This window comes from Brachyistius frenatus, unplaced genomic scaffold (genome assembly GCF_029030835.1).
Source record: "Brachyistius frenatus isolate BFR_SWC_R1_liver_20210118 unplaced genomic scaffold, ASM2903083v1 Contig_102, whole genome shotgun sequence".
Classification (NCBI taxonomy): Eukaryota; Metazoa; Chordata; class Actinopteri; family Embiotocidae; genus Brachyistius; species Brachyistius frenatus.
In genome coordinates this window covers 336,967-350,572 of record NW_027210701.1, presented here as the reverse complement: position 1 = coordinate 350,572, position 13,606 = coordinate 336,967, and the positions used below count along the sequence as shown (strand labels likewise).

Here is a 13,606-nt window from a genome sequence, read left to right as displayed (position 1 = left end):
TTTTTTTTTAAATGCACATTCTATACAATAAAATAATATCAAATACACTAAACTAAAAAACAGTGTAATGAATTAAAAAAAAAAAAAAACAGCAGTGCAAGGGTGTCATTGTTGTGTGATGGATTTTGCCAGAGGTGAGTTATTGTACAGTCTTATTGCAGTGGGCAGCAATGATCTCCTGTATCTGTCCTTGTGACAGCGGAGCTGGAGGAGTCTTTTGGAGACTCCTGGTTGGGAAGGACTCCCCCCGGGCTGTGGCCAAGATGTCCCTGGACCCAGCCGACCTGACGTCAGACACGGTGAGTTCACCAGACCCAGGTGTGACATCACTGGACCCAGGTGTGACATCACCGGACCCAGGTGTGAGGGCTGCATGGTCCCGCAGATATCTGACACCCTGTCATAAAGCAGACTAAAGCGTCATGCAGTTTCACTTGAATGCACCTGTTTTTCTTCTTTCTTTCAGGTTCTTTCAACCACATTTTTTTACACACAAAGAAGAAACACAAAAGCAAAACAACAGCTGGACAGCTTAACACAACTTCCTGCAACAACTATATCACTGAGGACCATAAATAGCAATAAAAACACAGAAATCTTACACAAATTTGTGATTCATAGAAATATATTTAAAGAAGTAATTTGATGTTTGGGAAAATATGATATATCTCTAAACATGAAGGGGTAAAAAAGGATTTAATGTGTTAACTTGTGAGTTTTAGAGGTTTGGAAAGAGTCCAGCTGACTGTTTCCCTTTGTTTCCAGTCTTTAAGCGAAGCTAAGCCAACCGACTACTTTCTCCTCATATATAGAAAACAAAGATAGTTTCTACAAAGCTTTTTATTCTTTTAACATTCAGAGATACTTAGATGAAGATGTTTATTTATATAACTGGTGTATTTTAGCAACTGTATTTTACAGTATTCTATTTCCCTTTGTGTTACCTTGACGACACAGGCAGGGGATAAATTCCCACAGCACAAAGAAGATTAAGGTTATTTCTCTGTTGCATGTTTATTGGTCTGGGATTTTACTGCCAGAGTAAAAAGTGAGAATCCAACAGTAAAAGTTTGCGTTCTTCTTCTTCACATCCTTCTCATCAGTCGGGACTCACCAAGGAGCAGCTGGAGTCTCTGGACGGCATCTTCCAAGGCACATACAAGGCCAAGTATCCCATCGTGGGCTACACGGCGGCACGTGTCCTCAACGAGGACGGCAGTCCCAACGAAGACTTCAGACCTGAGGACCAGCCTCACTTTCAGATCAGAGATGAGTTTTGATTTCTTTTCACAACTTTAGTTCCCCCAAAAAGATGAAATAAGTCTTGTTATAGACGAGTTTTAAACTTTGAAAACAATACATGATCATTTTTTTACTTGAACTGACTGTTTACATGGTCTTTTATTATCTGAGAGCTTCACTGTGCAGAGACGATTGTTGTATAAAGCAGAGAAGGCCAATATGGGGCCCGTGAGCCAAGTTTGGGCCTCACTTTCTTTATATTTTGGCCCACCAGCTTGTGTTTATTCTCCTTATTCTGAAATGCTGTAAAATCAAAACCGTAATGATTCAAAAAAATACTAAAATATGTAATGTGACTTTGGGCTAAAAATAATATAATTACTATTACTCGGATTAAAGAGTAGTGTTTTAATTCTTCTGAAGTTAATTTTGTGTAAAAAAATACATCACATTTTTATCCAGATAAGTTTTTGGCCCTTTGTAGGAAAGAATGTGTTCCTCCTCTGCAGTAAAGAGATTTTTAAAGACATATTTGAAGGAGTTTAACTGCCGCACACAAGTTTCATGCATCGTTCTGCACAGAGCTTAAACAACATGTGAAGTAACAACAAACTAAGCACATATTTGAGTGGAAGGGGACTTACTTTTTTTTTTTTTTTTTTTGCCTGCAGTGTGTTATATGATGTAAGTGGAGATCAGAGCCCCTAAAAAACAAGTAAAAAAAGAAGTTAAAACACCCTGAAATGGTGTTAAAGATGACATTCGATCAGGTCAGAACATTCGGAGAAACTTACAGCACATTGAAGATTTGGAGAAGTCGTGTTTTGACCAAAATATTTGATTGCCGGTGGTCTAAAGTGTGGGTGGAAACACAGACAAAAAAATAATTAGATCAGTTTCGATTTTTAATCAATACAATGTATCGATTTACTGTTTCAACTCTGGTTTTTAGACTGAAATGTTGCCATTAACTGCATTATCCAATAGAATATTAATGTAAAAGATCTGCAGCTTTTGTGAATGTTTACAAAATCAGAATCAGTCCACGTGATTGTTTTATCATTAAATTCTGTAAATTTCAAACTTCTTTGTGTCATTTTACCACAAAACCAATCCGTTGTCGTCTGGATGTGAACTCGATACTTTACGGCAGCCCTAGACTCCCTCCCGTCACCTCCAAACAGCCAATATAAATAGTCCATCTGGGGTTATATAGCCTCGCATGCCCCGGCCAAAGGTCAGTGTGGTTCAGGTGCTGAGGCAGGTGATTGTTTCGGGGTGGAGACTCTGCAGGTAAACCTCCCCGTGATAGCAACCAAGCTGAACCTCCCACGTCACTGCGAGCGATTGTGCCGTCTAGTTCAAAGGTCACCAGCCCTGCCCTTGAGCCTGCCTGCTTAGAGCAGAGGAGCGGTGGTCCTTATCAGGTGGAGGTTGTGCTGGGAGTCGGCCACTGCAGCCTCGCTCAGCCTGGGAAACACTCACTTCTTCTGCTGGAGCTCGACCACCAACCGGAGCCAAGATGCCCAAAACGGTAAGAAAACGGTTTCAATGTGTTCCTTCTGCCCTGAGAGGAATGTTTGAACATTCATCTGCGAGGTTTGGTGGATTATTTATGATTATATCACTGTGGAGAAAGAACACTGAGTATTTTAAGGTGTACTCGTGAATGTCTCTGTGAGTTCCTTCTTGACATTTACTCATTAACCAAATGTAGAGTTTGACCTACGCTGCTCACATTTCGGACACAAAAATGCTTCTAAACTTCAACCAGGCTGTGTGTGTGTGTGTGTGTGTGTGTGTGTGTGTGTGTGTGTGTGTGTGTGTGTGTGTGTGTGTGTGTGTGTGTGTGTGTGTGTGTGTGTGTGTGTGTGTGTTTGTGTTGCTGTGCATGACAGATAATAATCACATTAATTAGCTGCAGTGATTTCTAAATGTCAGCTCAAGACTGTGAGGTTTTAATCTGCTACCATCAGCAGAAATCAATCTTCCTCCTGAAATAATGGGAACTCTTGTGCACTTCGCTGTGAGCCCTCCTCGGTTCACATCAATCTGTAGGAATAAACTGATAAGAGCGTTATGGCAGCAGCTCTGTGCTTCTTATGGACACCCCAAGGAGATAGTGTCCCTGAGGAGGTTAAAGCTGACGTCTGACTGGGATTGTTCTGATATTTGAGCTGCGTTTTGGCTCCAATTTCACCACTTTAACAGGAAATTAAAGTCTTTTATGGGGACAAAAACAAATATAAGCCAGTATAAATCCTTCCTTGGAGAAACCTACTGATTGATCGTAATGGATGACTCCTTCTGTGGTGGTCAATGATTGGAGAGGAGGAATGCACCAGCAGGATGTGGAGGAGTTACAGAGGCGTCTTGTGATCGTGGAAGCCGTTGAGAAACACGGATGTTCCAGTTTTTTGGTCGCTGCCCAAGTTTTAGTGTGTTTTTATCTTTATGACACCCCGGGGAGTGCCCGAGTACAACTTCATAAAACAATTGTGTAACTGCTGCGAGCCCGATGTGGCCTGCAGGCAGGGGTCATGCAGTGTTTTTGACATGCTGCAGGAAAAATAAACAGAATGACCCTTGTTTTTTCTTGTGGAAATCCTTTTTAAAAAAACAAAAACAAAACGTAAAGAACACTGGTGAAGTTTGTTTATCGAGTATTTTGGTGTTTTAATCTGCAACCTTGTGGCTCCTACTTCACGAGGGTAGTCCAAAGTCTAATGAGATAGCAAGCAATTGTGGTTTATGAACAATCCACATCGCAGACCCTGTCTTTGTCACCATGAAATACGTTTTTCATCATGTAATCACCAGAAACTGAAAATGTTTCCTCACAGTTCAACATTCACTGAGATATAAAGACATTTCCTGCGAAAACAACAACAAAAAAAACAAAAAAACAAAAAAAATTTTTTGTTGTTTTCGCAGGAATTTTTTTTTTTTTTTTTTTTAAATCACATGACTAAATAATCTTTTTCTTTTTCTGCTGCAGGTCAACGTTCGCGTCACCACAATGGACGCAGAGCTGGAGTTCTCCTTCCACCCCAACACGACGGGGAAGCAGCTCTTTGACCAGGTCTGTGTGTTCCAGGTCCCAAAGCACACGTTATTATTTTAATTTTATGGATCACAGACGACTTAACGAAGACTCAAAGCGAAGTAACTGATGGTACAGTGTAAAAATACAAGTTAAAGTCCAAGTCAAAGTGTTTTAATCCATAAAGAATAAATGAGTTTTGAATATAAACTCTTCATCTGCAAAGCAACTGGAGACTGTAGCACTAAAATAAATGTACAGGAGTAAAAGGTGTAATATGAAAATCTCTCAAAGGACCCAAACATTTTTACTTAATTCTACATTTAAAGTATCAAAGAGCCCTTTAAAAAAAAAATTGCAGCAGTAAAATAGCTTCAAATTCATGTTTCAATTTCATATGAAGTATTTGTATGCCTTTATTACGGAGAGTTGAGAGAATAAGTTCAAATAAGACGTAATAAATGAGTCCCTTTTATATTGTTTTGTGCCATAGTTAATTCAAAATGTGTAGAAAAGTAAATCCTACAACTAATTATACATTTATTTATTTAACTATATATTAACTAAATGCTTCCATACCATTTTTTACACCTTTATAATGCAGTTAGAGAAACACATTATCAATGACTGAAAGGTGACATCACCACCAGGTGTGATGCTCTCTGTGTTTTACTGTACAAACCTTTGCACTTGAACACAGCGCTGTGATAACCAGTGTGTCCACCAGCTGTTCCAGATGTTAGACAGAGCCAGTGGAGAGGGAGTCTCTTCAGGAGTCTGATGAAAGAAGGAGATGTTCAGGATTATTTTGTCACCGTGTGTCTCTCTGCCTGTCCGTCTTCAGGTTGCCAGGACGATTGGCCTGCGTGAACTCTGGTACTTCGGGCTGCAGTTCATCGACGCCAAAGGATTCCTCACCTGGCTGAACTCTGAGAAGAAGGTGGAATCATTTATTATTATTACATTTATTATTATTACATCATAATTATTCAAGATGAATCTCTGCGCCTTTTATTTAATTAAATGTGGGTGTTTTTTATGTATATTTCTCACCCCACAGTAACTTTTTTATTCTGTTTTAATCCTATTTTATCTCATTTTTATCTTCTATTTTATTTTTTTCTGACTAAATTGTTTTTATTTGTGTATTTTTGCTTCTTTTATTTGTTATTATTGCTTTTTTTCTGTCTTTAAAAAGGTATTTTTGTTTCCTGGATCTAAATAAATAAACATGTCTTTCCCAGTGGTTTTTAGTTTATTAAAAACTTTATTTTATACTATTCTTTACTGTTTTTTACTCTGCATGAGTATAATTTAATCTACTGTTACTTCAAAACCTGTTATCATGTTCCTATTTCACATTTTACTTTATTCGCTCTCTTCTAATTTTTATTGCATTCCTCCCGATAACACTATTGTATTTTATTGATTTTTTTCTTCCCTTTATTTAACTGCATCCTGCTTTATATTATTTCATATTCAGTCCTTTACTCGTCATCTGTGCAGGTGATGGCTCAGGGCATGAGAAAGGAGTCTCCCCTGCAGTTCAAGCTGAGGGTTAAGTTTTACCCGGAGGACGTGACCGAGGAGCTGATCCAGGACGTCACCCGGAGGCTCTTCTTCCTGCAGGTGAAGGAGGACCTGCTGAGCGAGGAAATATACTGTCCCCCGGAGTCCGCCGTGCTGCTGGCCTCCTACGCCGTCCAGGCCAAGTTCGGAAACTACAACAAGTTCGTGCACAAAGGGGGTTACCTGTCCTCGGAGCGCCTCCTGCCCAGGAGGTGAGTGATGCACTGAACCTTAGATGTCAGGTCAGACAGTATGAGGGTGGCTGATCGCTCGTCTCTCCCCTCAGAGTGATGGAGCAACACAAGCTGTCAAAGGACCAATGGGAGGAAAGGATCCAGGTTTGGCACAACGAGCACGGCTCGATGTTCAAGTGAGTGACTGATGCTCTGGTCTTTAAAATGTTGATCATATAAAGAATAAAGTTCACTCGGGTTTACTTGATCTGACTTTAAGCTTTTAGAAAGTAAAAAAACAACTATATTGATAACTGATTATTGTCCCTTTTTTTGCCAGATTTTAGCTTCAGCAGTGTCACAGTTTGCAAGCTGAATATTCTGGGATTTTATTTTGACATTTGAAGAACATCACACGAGGAAATTATGACGTTTTTCACAATTTCACATCAATCAATCAGAAAAATGTTTTCTTAGTTCATCTCCTGCTGTTATTATAAACATTTGGCTCATTAAATTCATCACAAAAAGAGTCAGGGATTGATTATATGTTTTTAATAACAAGAATAATACACAATACATTTATTAAAATAGCTAAATTTGAATTTTCATCAGCAGATGCTGGTTCAAAGTAATTGATAATAACAGATTGTTTGGTGAATTAAGACATTTCAACATGAAATTTAGTATTAAATCTACATATTGAACATTAATAACATATCATTAATATGTGAAATAAGATTATTATTTTACAATTAAACTTTTACAATTGATACTCGGGGAGCTAAAAGTGAAAGAGGAAAGAAGAAAACATGTTTTCTGAAGTTCACCTTATATAAATGCTGGAATCCTTTTTGTCTCACATGTTCGAGTAAAAGATGAATCAGTGGGTTGAATTTAAATTGATTTCTATGTGTCCATCTGACCTGATCAGGGAGGAAGCCATGATCGAGTACCTGAAGATCGCTCAGGACCTCGAGATGTACAGCGTCAACTTCTTTGAGATCAAGAACAAGAAGAATACAGACCTGTGGCTGGGCGTCGACGCTCTGGGGCTCAACATCTACGGGAAGGAGGACAGGTGAGTCGGAAACAAGTTCCATTTCATTATCACCCTCACTGTAACATCATAATTGTAGAGTGCACGGCTCTGATTACATCCAGTTGTGGACAGGAGGGCGACACACGAGCGGTCATCGACCTCCGCTACCTTTCCTCTCAGTCTGTGGAGTTTTAAATACATTTGACCGCGTGGATGTTGTGTTTTAGCGGCCGTTGACCTAATTTTCTCGTTTCTACTACAACATGAACACACAAGCCCAAGCCGGCTGGCCGGCTGCTCTGACAACAAACATCACATTTCTCTGCTGTTAAATACGTCTGATCATCTTTTCTTTCATCTTCCAGGCTGAGTCCAAAGATCGGATTCCCCTGGAGTGAAATTCGAAACATTTCTTTCAATGATAAGAAGTTCATCATCAAGCCAATAGATAAGAAGTCACCTGTAAGTGTTATATGCTTTTAATGAATGTGTATTGACATAATTAAAGCTGTGCAATCATATTTAAGATGCCTAAGTAGCAGCATGTTTTTTTTGGAAACAACATTTTTTTTTGTGTTTCCCAGGACTTCGTCTTCTACGCCCCGCGGCTGCGAGTCAACAAGCGCATCCTGCAGCTGTGCATGGGCAACCACGAGCTTTACATGCGCCGCCGCAAGACCGACACCATCGAGATGCAGCAGATGAAGGCTCAGGCCAAAGAGGAGAGGCTGCAGAAGAAGATAGAGAGGTAGGTGAAGAGAAAGGGGAAATGTCACACACACAAACACCTTCCTGGGTGTGATGGATGTGTGTGACCGGCCTGTTTTGGTGCTCCGCAGGGATCAGCTGGAGGCTGAGAAAAAGAAGAGGGAGGCCATGCAGAAGGACAAGGAGCAGATGGAGAGGGAAAAGGAAGACCTGATGATAAAGCTCCAGCAGTTCGAAGAGACGACCAAGAGAGCAGAGAGAGGTGAGGCGGAGAATCAGACTTATTCTTCACTAAAACTGCTCGTCATTATCACTGAAAGCTGCTCAGGAAACATTTCTTACCTCCTAAAGATCTGCACAAATGTTTCCATCTGTAGTATTGATCAGAAGCTGAAAAGTTACTAAATGTGGTTTTACTGCCCTCTGCTGTTTATTTGCAGTTACACAGAAAAAGTTAAATATTTTCTGTCTTGCTTGCTCCGTTTTTTACATTTAAAATGTTATTCAAGTCACTGAAGGTGCTTTACTGCAAATTCTTGAGCTTGCAATCAAAACGTTCCCCCAGTTCACATCAAATAGCTTTTTATAGTTGATTGTGATCGTATTTATATTTTTGTAAACATATGAAAAGGCCGATTTATGCACTAGAAAATGTGTGCTGTTACGTCAGTGGTTTTCCCAACTATCTTTTGCTTCTTTTTTCCTTTTTTTTGCTCAATGTTTTTTCTTTTTTTCTTGTGAAATCTGCAGATTTGACCTCTAAAAATCATCCAAATGAAACAAACTTAAAAGAAGCCGACAGCACAGCGATATATCAAAAAAAAGTTCACCTCACATCCTGCATTTTTATAACATCATACAGTCCTTAGTATATTTACTCATGTCCTGCAGAGCTTCAGGAGCAGCTGGACCGGGCCATGAGGCTGGAGGAGGAGAGGAGGAGGGTGGAGCAGGAGGCAGCCCGGCTGGAGGCTGAGAGGATGGAGGCCATAATAGCTAAAGAGGAGCTGGCCAGGCAGGCAGAGGACCAGATAAAGAACCAGGAGCATCTGGTGAGTGTACGGTGCACGTGAGGGGAAAAAGTCCTGATGAAGCTCCTGAAGACGCTGCAAACACATTTTATATGCAGTTTAAAGTGATAAAGTCGTCACTGTGAGAGTCAGGTGGGGTAAATTCTCTTAGACCTCATTGTCACCGAGTTAAAACATCTCTTTTATGGTAAATTCCACCTTAAGCTTTTATGATTTCCCTCCTTTTTCTGTCCATCTATTTATAAAATGACCAAATAATTGAGTTTTCTGAGATTAACAGATGTCTATTCTTGAAGTTGTTGTTGTTGTTGTTGTTGTTGTTGTTTTTATGACAACATGCTTCGTGCCTCCTCCAGGCTGCAGAGCTGGCCGAGTACAGCGCCAAGATCTCGGTGTTGGAGGAGGCCAAGAGAGTCAAGGAGGAAGAGGCTGAGTCATGGCACAACAAGGTGAGTCTCCAACACGCCATCAAAGGATGCTCGAGCTCCCCGAAGTCTCCGGGATTACCTGGGAAATGTCACAACAGTACAGGTGACGCTCCTCCTGTGGATACCTGTAAGAGTCAAAACAAATAATAAACGGCAGTAAAGTGAAGCACAGTTTTAATTTCGACAGTGAATTTAAAAAGAAAGCTGACAAACTGCACATTATAGGCTAAATAGGAAGTTTTTAGTGCCTTAAATTGAAATGTAATGAAATTCTAAATGTAAAAGTTGATAATTAAACATAACACATCTCACTCACAGTTTTCGAAAGAGAGGTTCCCTTAAATTACTTCTCGTAAAGAAAGAAAAATAAATATCTGTATCTGTTTTCCATCTGAACGTCTCCTCTTCCTTTAAGGCTGTAGAGGTGGAGGAGAACCTGCTGAAGACAAAGGAGGAGCTGCACATTGTGATGACCTCCGCCAGCTCGGCTCCCGCTCCGGCTCCCCCCGCCGCTCCCGCGTCCTCCTCCTCCTCCTCCTCCTCGGACAGCGAGAGCGACCACGAGCACAGCGAGGAGAACAGCACCTGCAGCGCCGAGCTGCAGACGCAGGGCATCAACGACCACCGCCAGGAGGAGGAGCGGCTCACCGAGGCCGAGAAGAATGAGCGCCTGCAGAGGCAGCTGATGGTGAGTTCAGGGTCCACAGGTACTTCCTACATTAATCTCTTTTCAGCTGGAGTCTGCGTAAAAAAATTCATATTTTTGACATTTTGCTGCATCCTCAAGAAAAAAACAGGCAGGATGTTAAAGGTACGGCTTTTTAACTACAGCTCAGGCACTTTGTCAGACTATATACTTGAACCTGTTTGAAGATGTATAAGAACTCTTTTTACACAGGGATTAAAAAAAAAATCAATTTAAAGTAACATAATAAAGATAAATTAACGTTAATCTTGTCTACTGTAAAGAAAAAAGACCATTTATTTCCATATTCTCCCTTCATAGATTAAATAAAATGATTTGGTATAAAGGGTAACAAAAAGCACCAAAATGAGTGAGAAACTTAAGTATGAAAATCATTAGAGAAACAAAATGATTGTCAGAGAGCATCACTACAATTGAAGATTAATTATAGGACTCAAAAACTACTCTAAACATGTTTAGAATTTTTTTTTTCTTTTAATAATATTTTTTTTCTTGCAAAATAACTCCTGTAACTCATCAAAAAAACAATGAATTTTAATATATTTTTAATTATAAAAGTTTAGCAGTTTAGCAAGATATCTCCTACTTCATTGTTTGTGCACTGAAGTTTTAAAGTTTCCACACCACACTATCGGTTCTTTATTGGTTTCTAAACTAGTTGTGATGTCACAAAATTGTCACCTAGAAGGTCAAACGTTCATCTGCAGTGACAGTAAGCAAAAGTTTGAGTAGACTTTAAAACACGGTGGAACAAAGACGTCCTTTACGGTGTGTTTTTCTTATTTCTGGAATATTTGGCTTGATGTAGTGGCTTGTTTTCCGTTAACTAAAATAACTGGGCGTGGCTCCTCCGTAGGCCCTGAGTTCAGAGCTGTCACACGCCCGGGACGACAACAAGAAGACCCAGAACGACCTGCTCCACGCCGAGAATGTCCGAGCCGGCCGCGACAAGTATAAGACCCTCCGTCAGATCCGAATGGGCAACACTAAGCAGAGGATCGACGAGTTTGAGGCCTTGTAGAAAACCCCAGAGACCCGAAGATCTCTTCCAAATACCTCATGAAGGCCCCCATTCAGCATCTTTTTAGTTTAAGCGTGATGTAATTGCAGCCACACGTGATCTTAAAGAAGCCGAAGAAGCATGGAGCTGAGCTGTGTAATAGTGCCTCCATGAGTTTTATTTTATTACTTTTTTTCCATTTTTTTGTGTAGCACTCAAAGATTTCCAACATGCTGTTTAGACCCATTAAAATGGAATGCTATAGACCAGATATACCGTATGAACAAAGCTGGTATGAAATTATGTATATTAGGATAGACAATCAAAATGTATTTCAATTCTGCTTTGCATTTGTCTTATTATACCCAGCTGAAGTGGTTGCACTTTGATTTATTTAACATCTATTGGTTATTTTTCCAACAGTTTTGTCTAAAAAAAAATGTCAGGAAAGTGGAAGAAAAAAAGGCCCAACACATGTTCCTGAACGTCCAGTGTCATGTCTTCATGCATACTGAATTTGAAATAAAATTGAAAAAGAAACAAATGGCAAATCCTGAGCTTTGAATTAAAACAGAATTGTTGCAGATAGATAATTCAGACTTACTATATTTATATCCTACAGCCTCCAAATGTTTAAAGTTAATGTTTTTTATGATTTTATATGTATGTTTTACAGTATTTACATCAGAGATACAAGGAGAAACTTTTAAACAAGGATTTACAATGGGGTTTATTTTGCTTTGTCCTGTTAATGCAATCCCATTATTTCAGATCATTTCATACTTGTCTTGGAGTATAAGCTTGAAATACAATGGATCCTACACTTCCCACAATGCAACTCAGTTACATCACCTGTCTCCCTCCCTAGGTCAGTTTTCAGTTGTTTTTTTATTGCTTGGAGATGATTTTTAGAGCCACAGAAAACATTACAATTACCGTACAAGTGATTCCAAAAGCACTCTCCAAAAAAAAAGGTGTGTTAGGTGGTGGTTCATTCATGTATGTTAGGTGGTGGTTCATTCATGTCTGTTAGGTGGTGGTTCATTCATGTCTGTTAGGTGGTGGTTCATTCATGTATGTTAGGTGGTGGTTCATTCATGTCTGTTTGGTGGTGGTTCATTCATGTCTGTTAGGTGGTGGTTCATCCATGTCTGTTAGGTGGTGGTTCATCCATGTCTGTTAGGTGGTGGTTCATCCATGTCTGTTAGGTGGTGGTTCATTCATGTCTGTTAGGTGGTGGTTCATCCATGTCTGTTAGGTGGTGGTTCATCCATGTCTGTTAGGTGGTGGTTCATTCATGTCTGTTAGGTGGTGGTTCATTCATGTCTGTTAGGTGGTGGTTCATTCATGTATGTTAGGTGGTGGTTCATCCATGTCTGTTAGGTGGTGGTTCATTCATGTCTGTTAGGTGGTGGTTCATTCATGTCTGTTAGGTGGTGGTTCATTCATGTCTGTTCGGTGGTGGTTCATTCATGTCTGTTAGGTGGTGGTTCATTCATGTCTGTTAGGTGGTGGTTCATTCATGTCTGTTCGGTGGTGGTTCATTCATGTCTGTTAGGTGGTGGTTCATTCATGTCTGTTAGGTGGTGGTTCATTCATGTCTGTTAGGTGGTGGTTCATTCATGTCTGTTCGGTGGTGGTTCATTCATGTTCCTGCTTCAAACTTTCTGGATTCATCTCTTCAGGTGGTCAGAAGTTCATACAACAAATGGGGTAGCAAGTGGTAAGTTATTATAAACTTTACCTATAATTTAATAAATTGTCAAGAAAGCATGATCTTAAAGTCATTTTAACTTACTGTACCGGTTTGTATTAGCCTGCTAGCTAACATTAACGTTGGCTAACATTTGCATATTTGGTTTGCAGACATAACTGACTTTCACCAGTTAGTTTTATAGTCAGACCAATTAAAGGCAGTGATAACTCTTTATTTATTACTTCTATTCTGTGTTTTATTTTTATTTTTTTTAAATGATACAGTCACATAATTTTCACAATAATACACTTTTATTTTCTGTGTGACAATGTTGTTTAATGTGACAAAAGTTCTATTTGGAAACGGTTTGCTGTAATAAATCAATTATCTTCTTGAAAGCTGCAGGCTTTTACAGTAAAAGAGTAAGTTTCTTTTGTCCCGTTGATGGAGCTGAAGTTGTATTTAACCTGAAGAATCCTGCAGCCCTGCAGCTCACCGTGAAAAACATGTTCCTCTTTTAAATATTTACACACAGAGAGATGGTGATCATTAGGTTGCTAGACAACTTGTGAAGCCAGTAGAGCTAGTCTGTTTAAACAGCCACAGGGTAAATATCCTACTTGAATGAACACATGAATCATACGCCAAAGTCATATTTGTACAACTTCTCCTCGGAGGCTGAACCAACTATCTCCTTTGAAAACATCATTATTTTGGCCTCGCAAACATTCATGCGCGCGTATTTGCGCAACAACAAAAAAAAACTCCGGAGAGGTGCGCGCTGCTTGTTTGAGCTGCTACTCTGACGGTCTGTGGGATTACCCTGTGTTTCTTTTCTGCGGAATCTAAATATAAGTCGATGACAAATAGTCCAAATACAGAAGCAGCCCAACTGTGATGTGGGGGTGGTGCTGAGAGAACAGCTCCGTCTTCCAAAGTCCCCCCCTCTGTTGGATCCGGAGTCTGTC

At 39.9% G+C, this 13,606-nt stretch overlaps 2 protein-coding genes across 2 annotated transcripts; both read left to right on the top strand.

Moving 5' to 3' along the window:
- The first annotated feature begins 231 nt into the window (after nt 1-231).
- Nucleotides 232-2,325, top strand: nenf (neudesin neurotrophic factor). Its single transcript, XM_069711589.1, has 2 exons — nt 232-299; nt 1,104-2,325. Exons 1-2 carry the CDS (start codon nt 264-266, stop codon nt 1,278-1,280), a joined length of 213 nt encoding a protein of 70 aa, XP_069567690.1. The 5' UTR covers nt 232-263; the 3' UTR covers nt 1,281-2,325.
- An 84-nt stretch (nt 2,326-2,409) lies between these two features.
- Nucleotides 2,410-11,486, top strand: ezra (ezrin a). Its single transcript, XM_069711586.1, has 13 exons — nt 2,410-2,776; nt 4,241-4,324; nt 5,130-5,225; nt 5,792-6,066; nt 6,141-6,224; nt 6,962-7,108; nt 7,435-7,531; nt 7,654-7,817; nt 7,909-8,039; nt 8,669-8,829; nt 9,165-9,257; nt 9,652-9,924; nt 10,799-11,486. Exons 1-13 carry the CDS (start codon nt 2,765-2,767, stop codon nt 10,961-10,963), a joined length of 1,782 nt encoding a protein of 593 aa, XP_069567687.1. The 5' UTR covers nt 2,410-2,764; the 3' UTR covers nt 10,964-11,486.
- The last annotated feature ends 2,120 nt before the right edge of the window (nt 11,487-13,606 follow it).

Bases quoted from the DNA above. Each gene is read 5' to 3' on its own strand.
- nenf (XM_069711589.1), top strand. From the start codon at position 264: ATGTCCCTGGACCCAGCCGACCTGACGTCAGACACG. The intron at 300-1,103 runs GTGAGTTCACCA...CCTTCTCATCAG, and splicing joins CCGACCTGACGTCAGACACG to TCGGGACTCACCAAGGAGCA.
- ezra (XM_069711586.1), top strand. The intron at 6,067-6,140 runs GTGAGTGATGCA...CTCTCCCCTCAG, and splicing joins GAGCGCCTCCTGCCCAGGAG to AGTGATGGAGCAACACAAGC. The intron at 6,225-6,961 runs GTGAGTGACTGA...TGACCTGATCAG, and splicing joins GAGCACGGCTCGATGTTCAA to GGAGGAAGCCATGATCGAGT.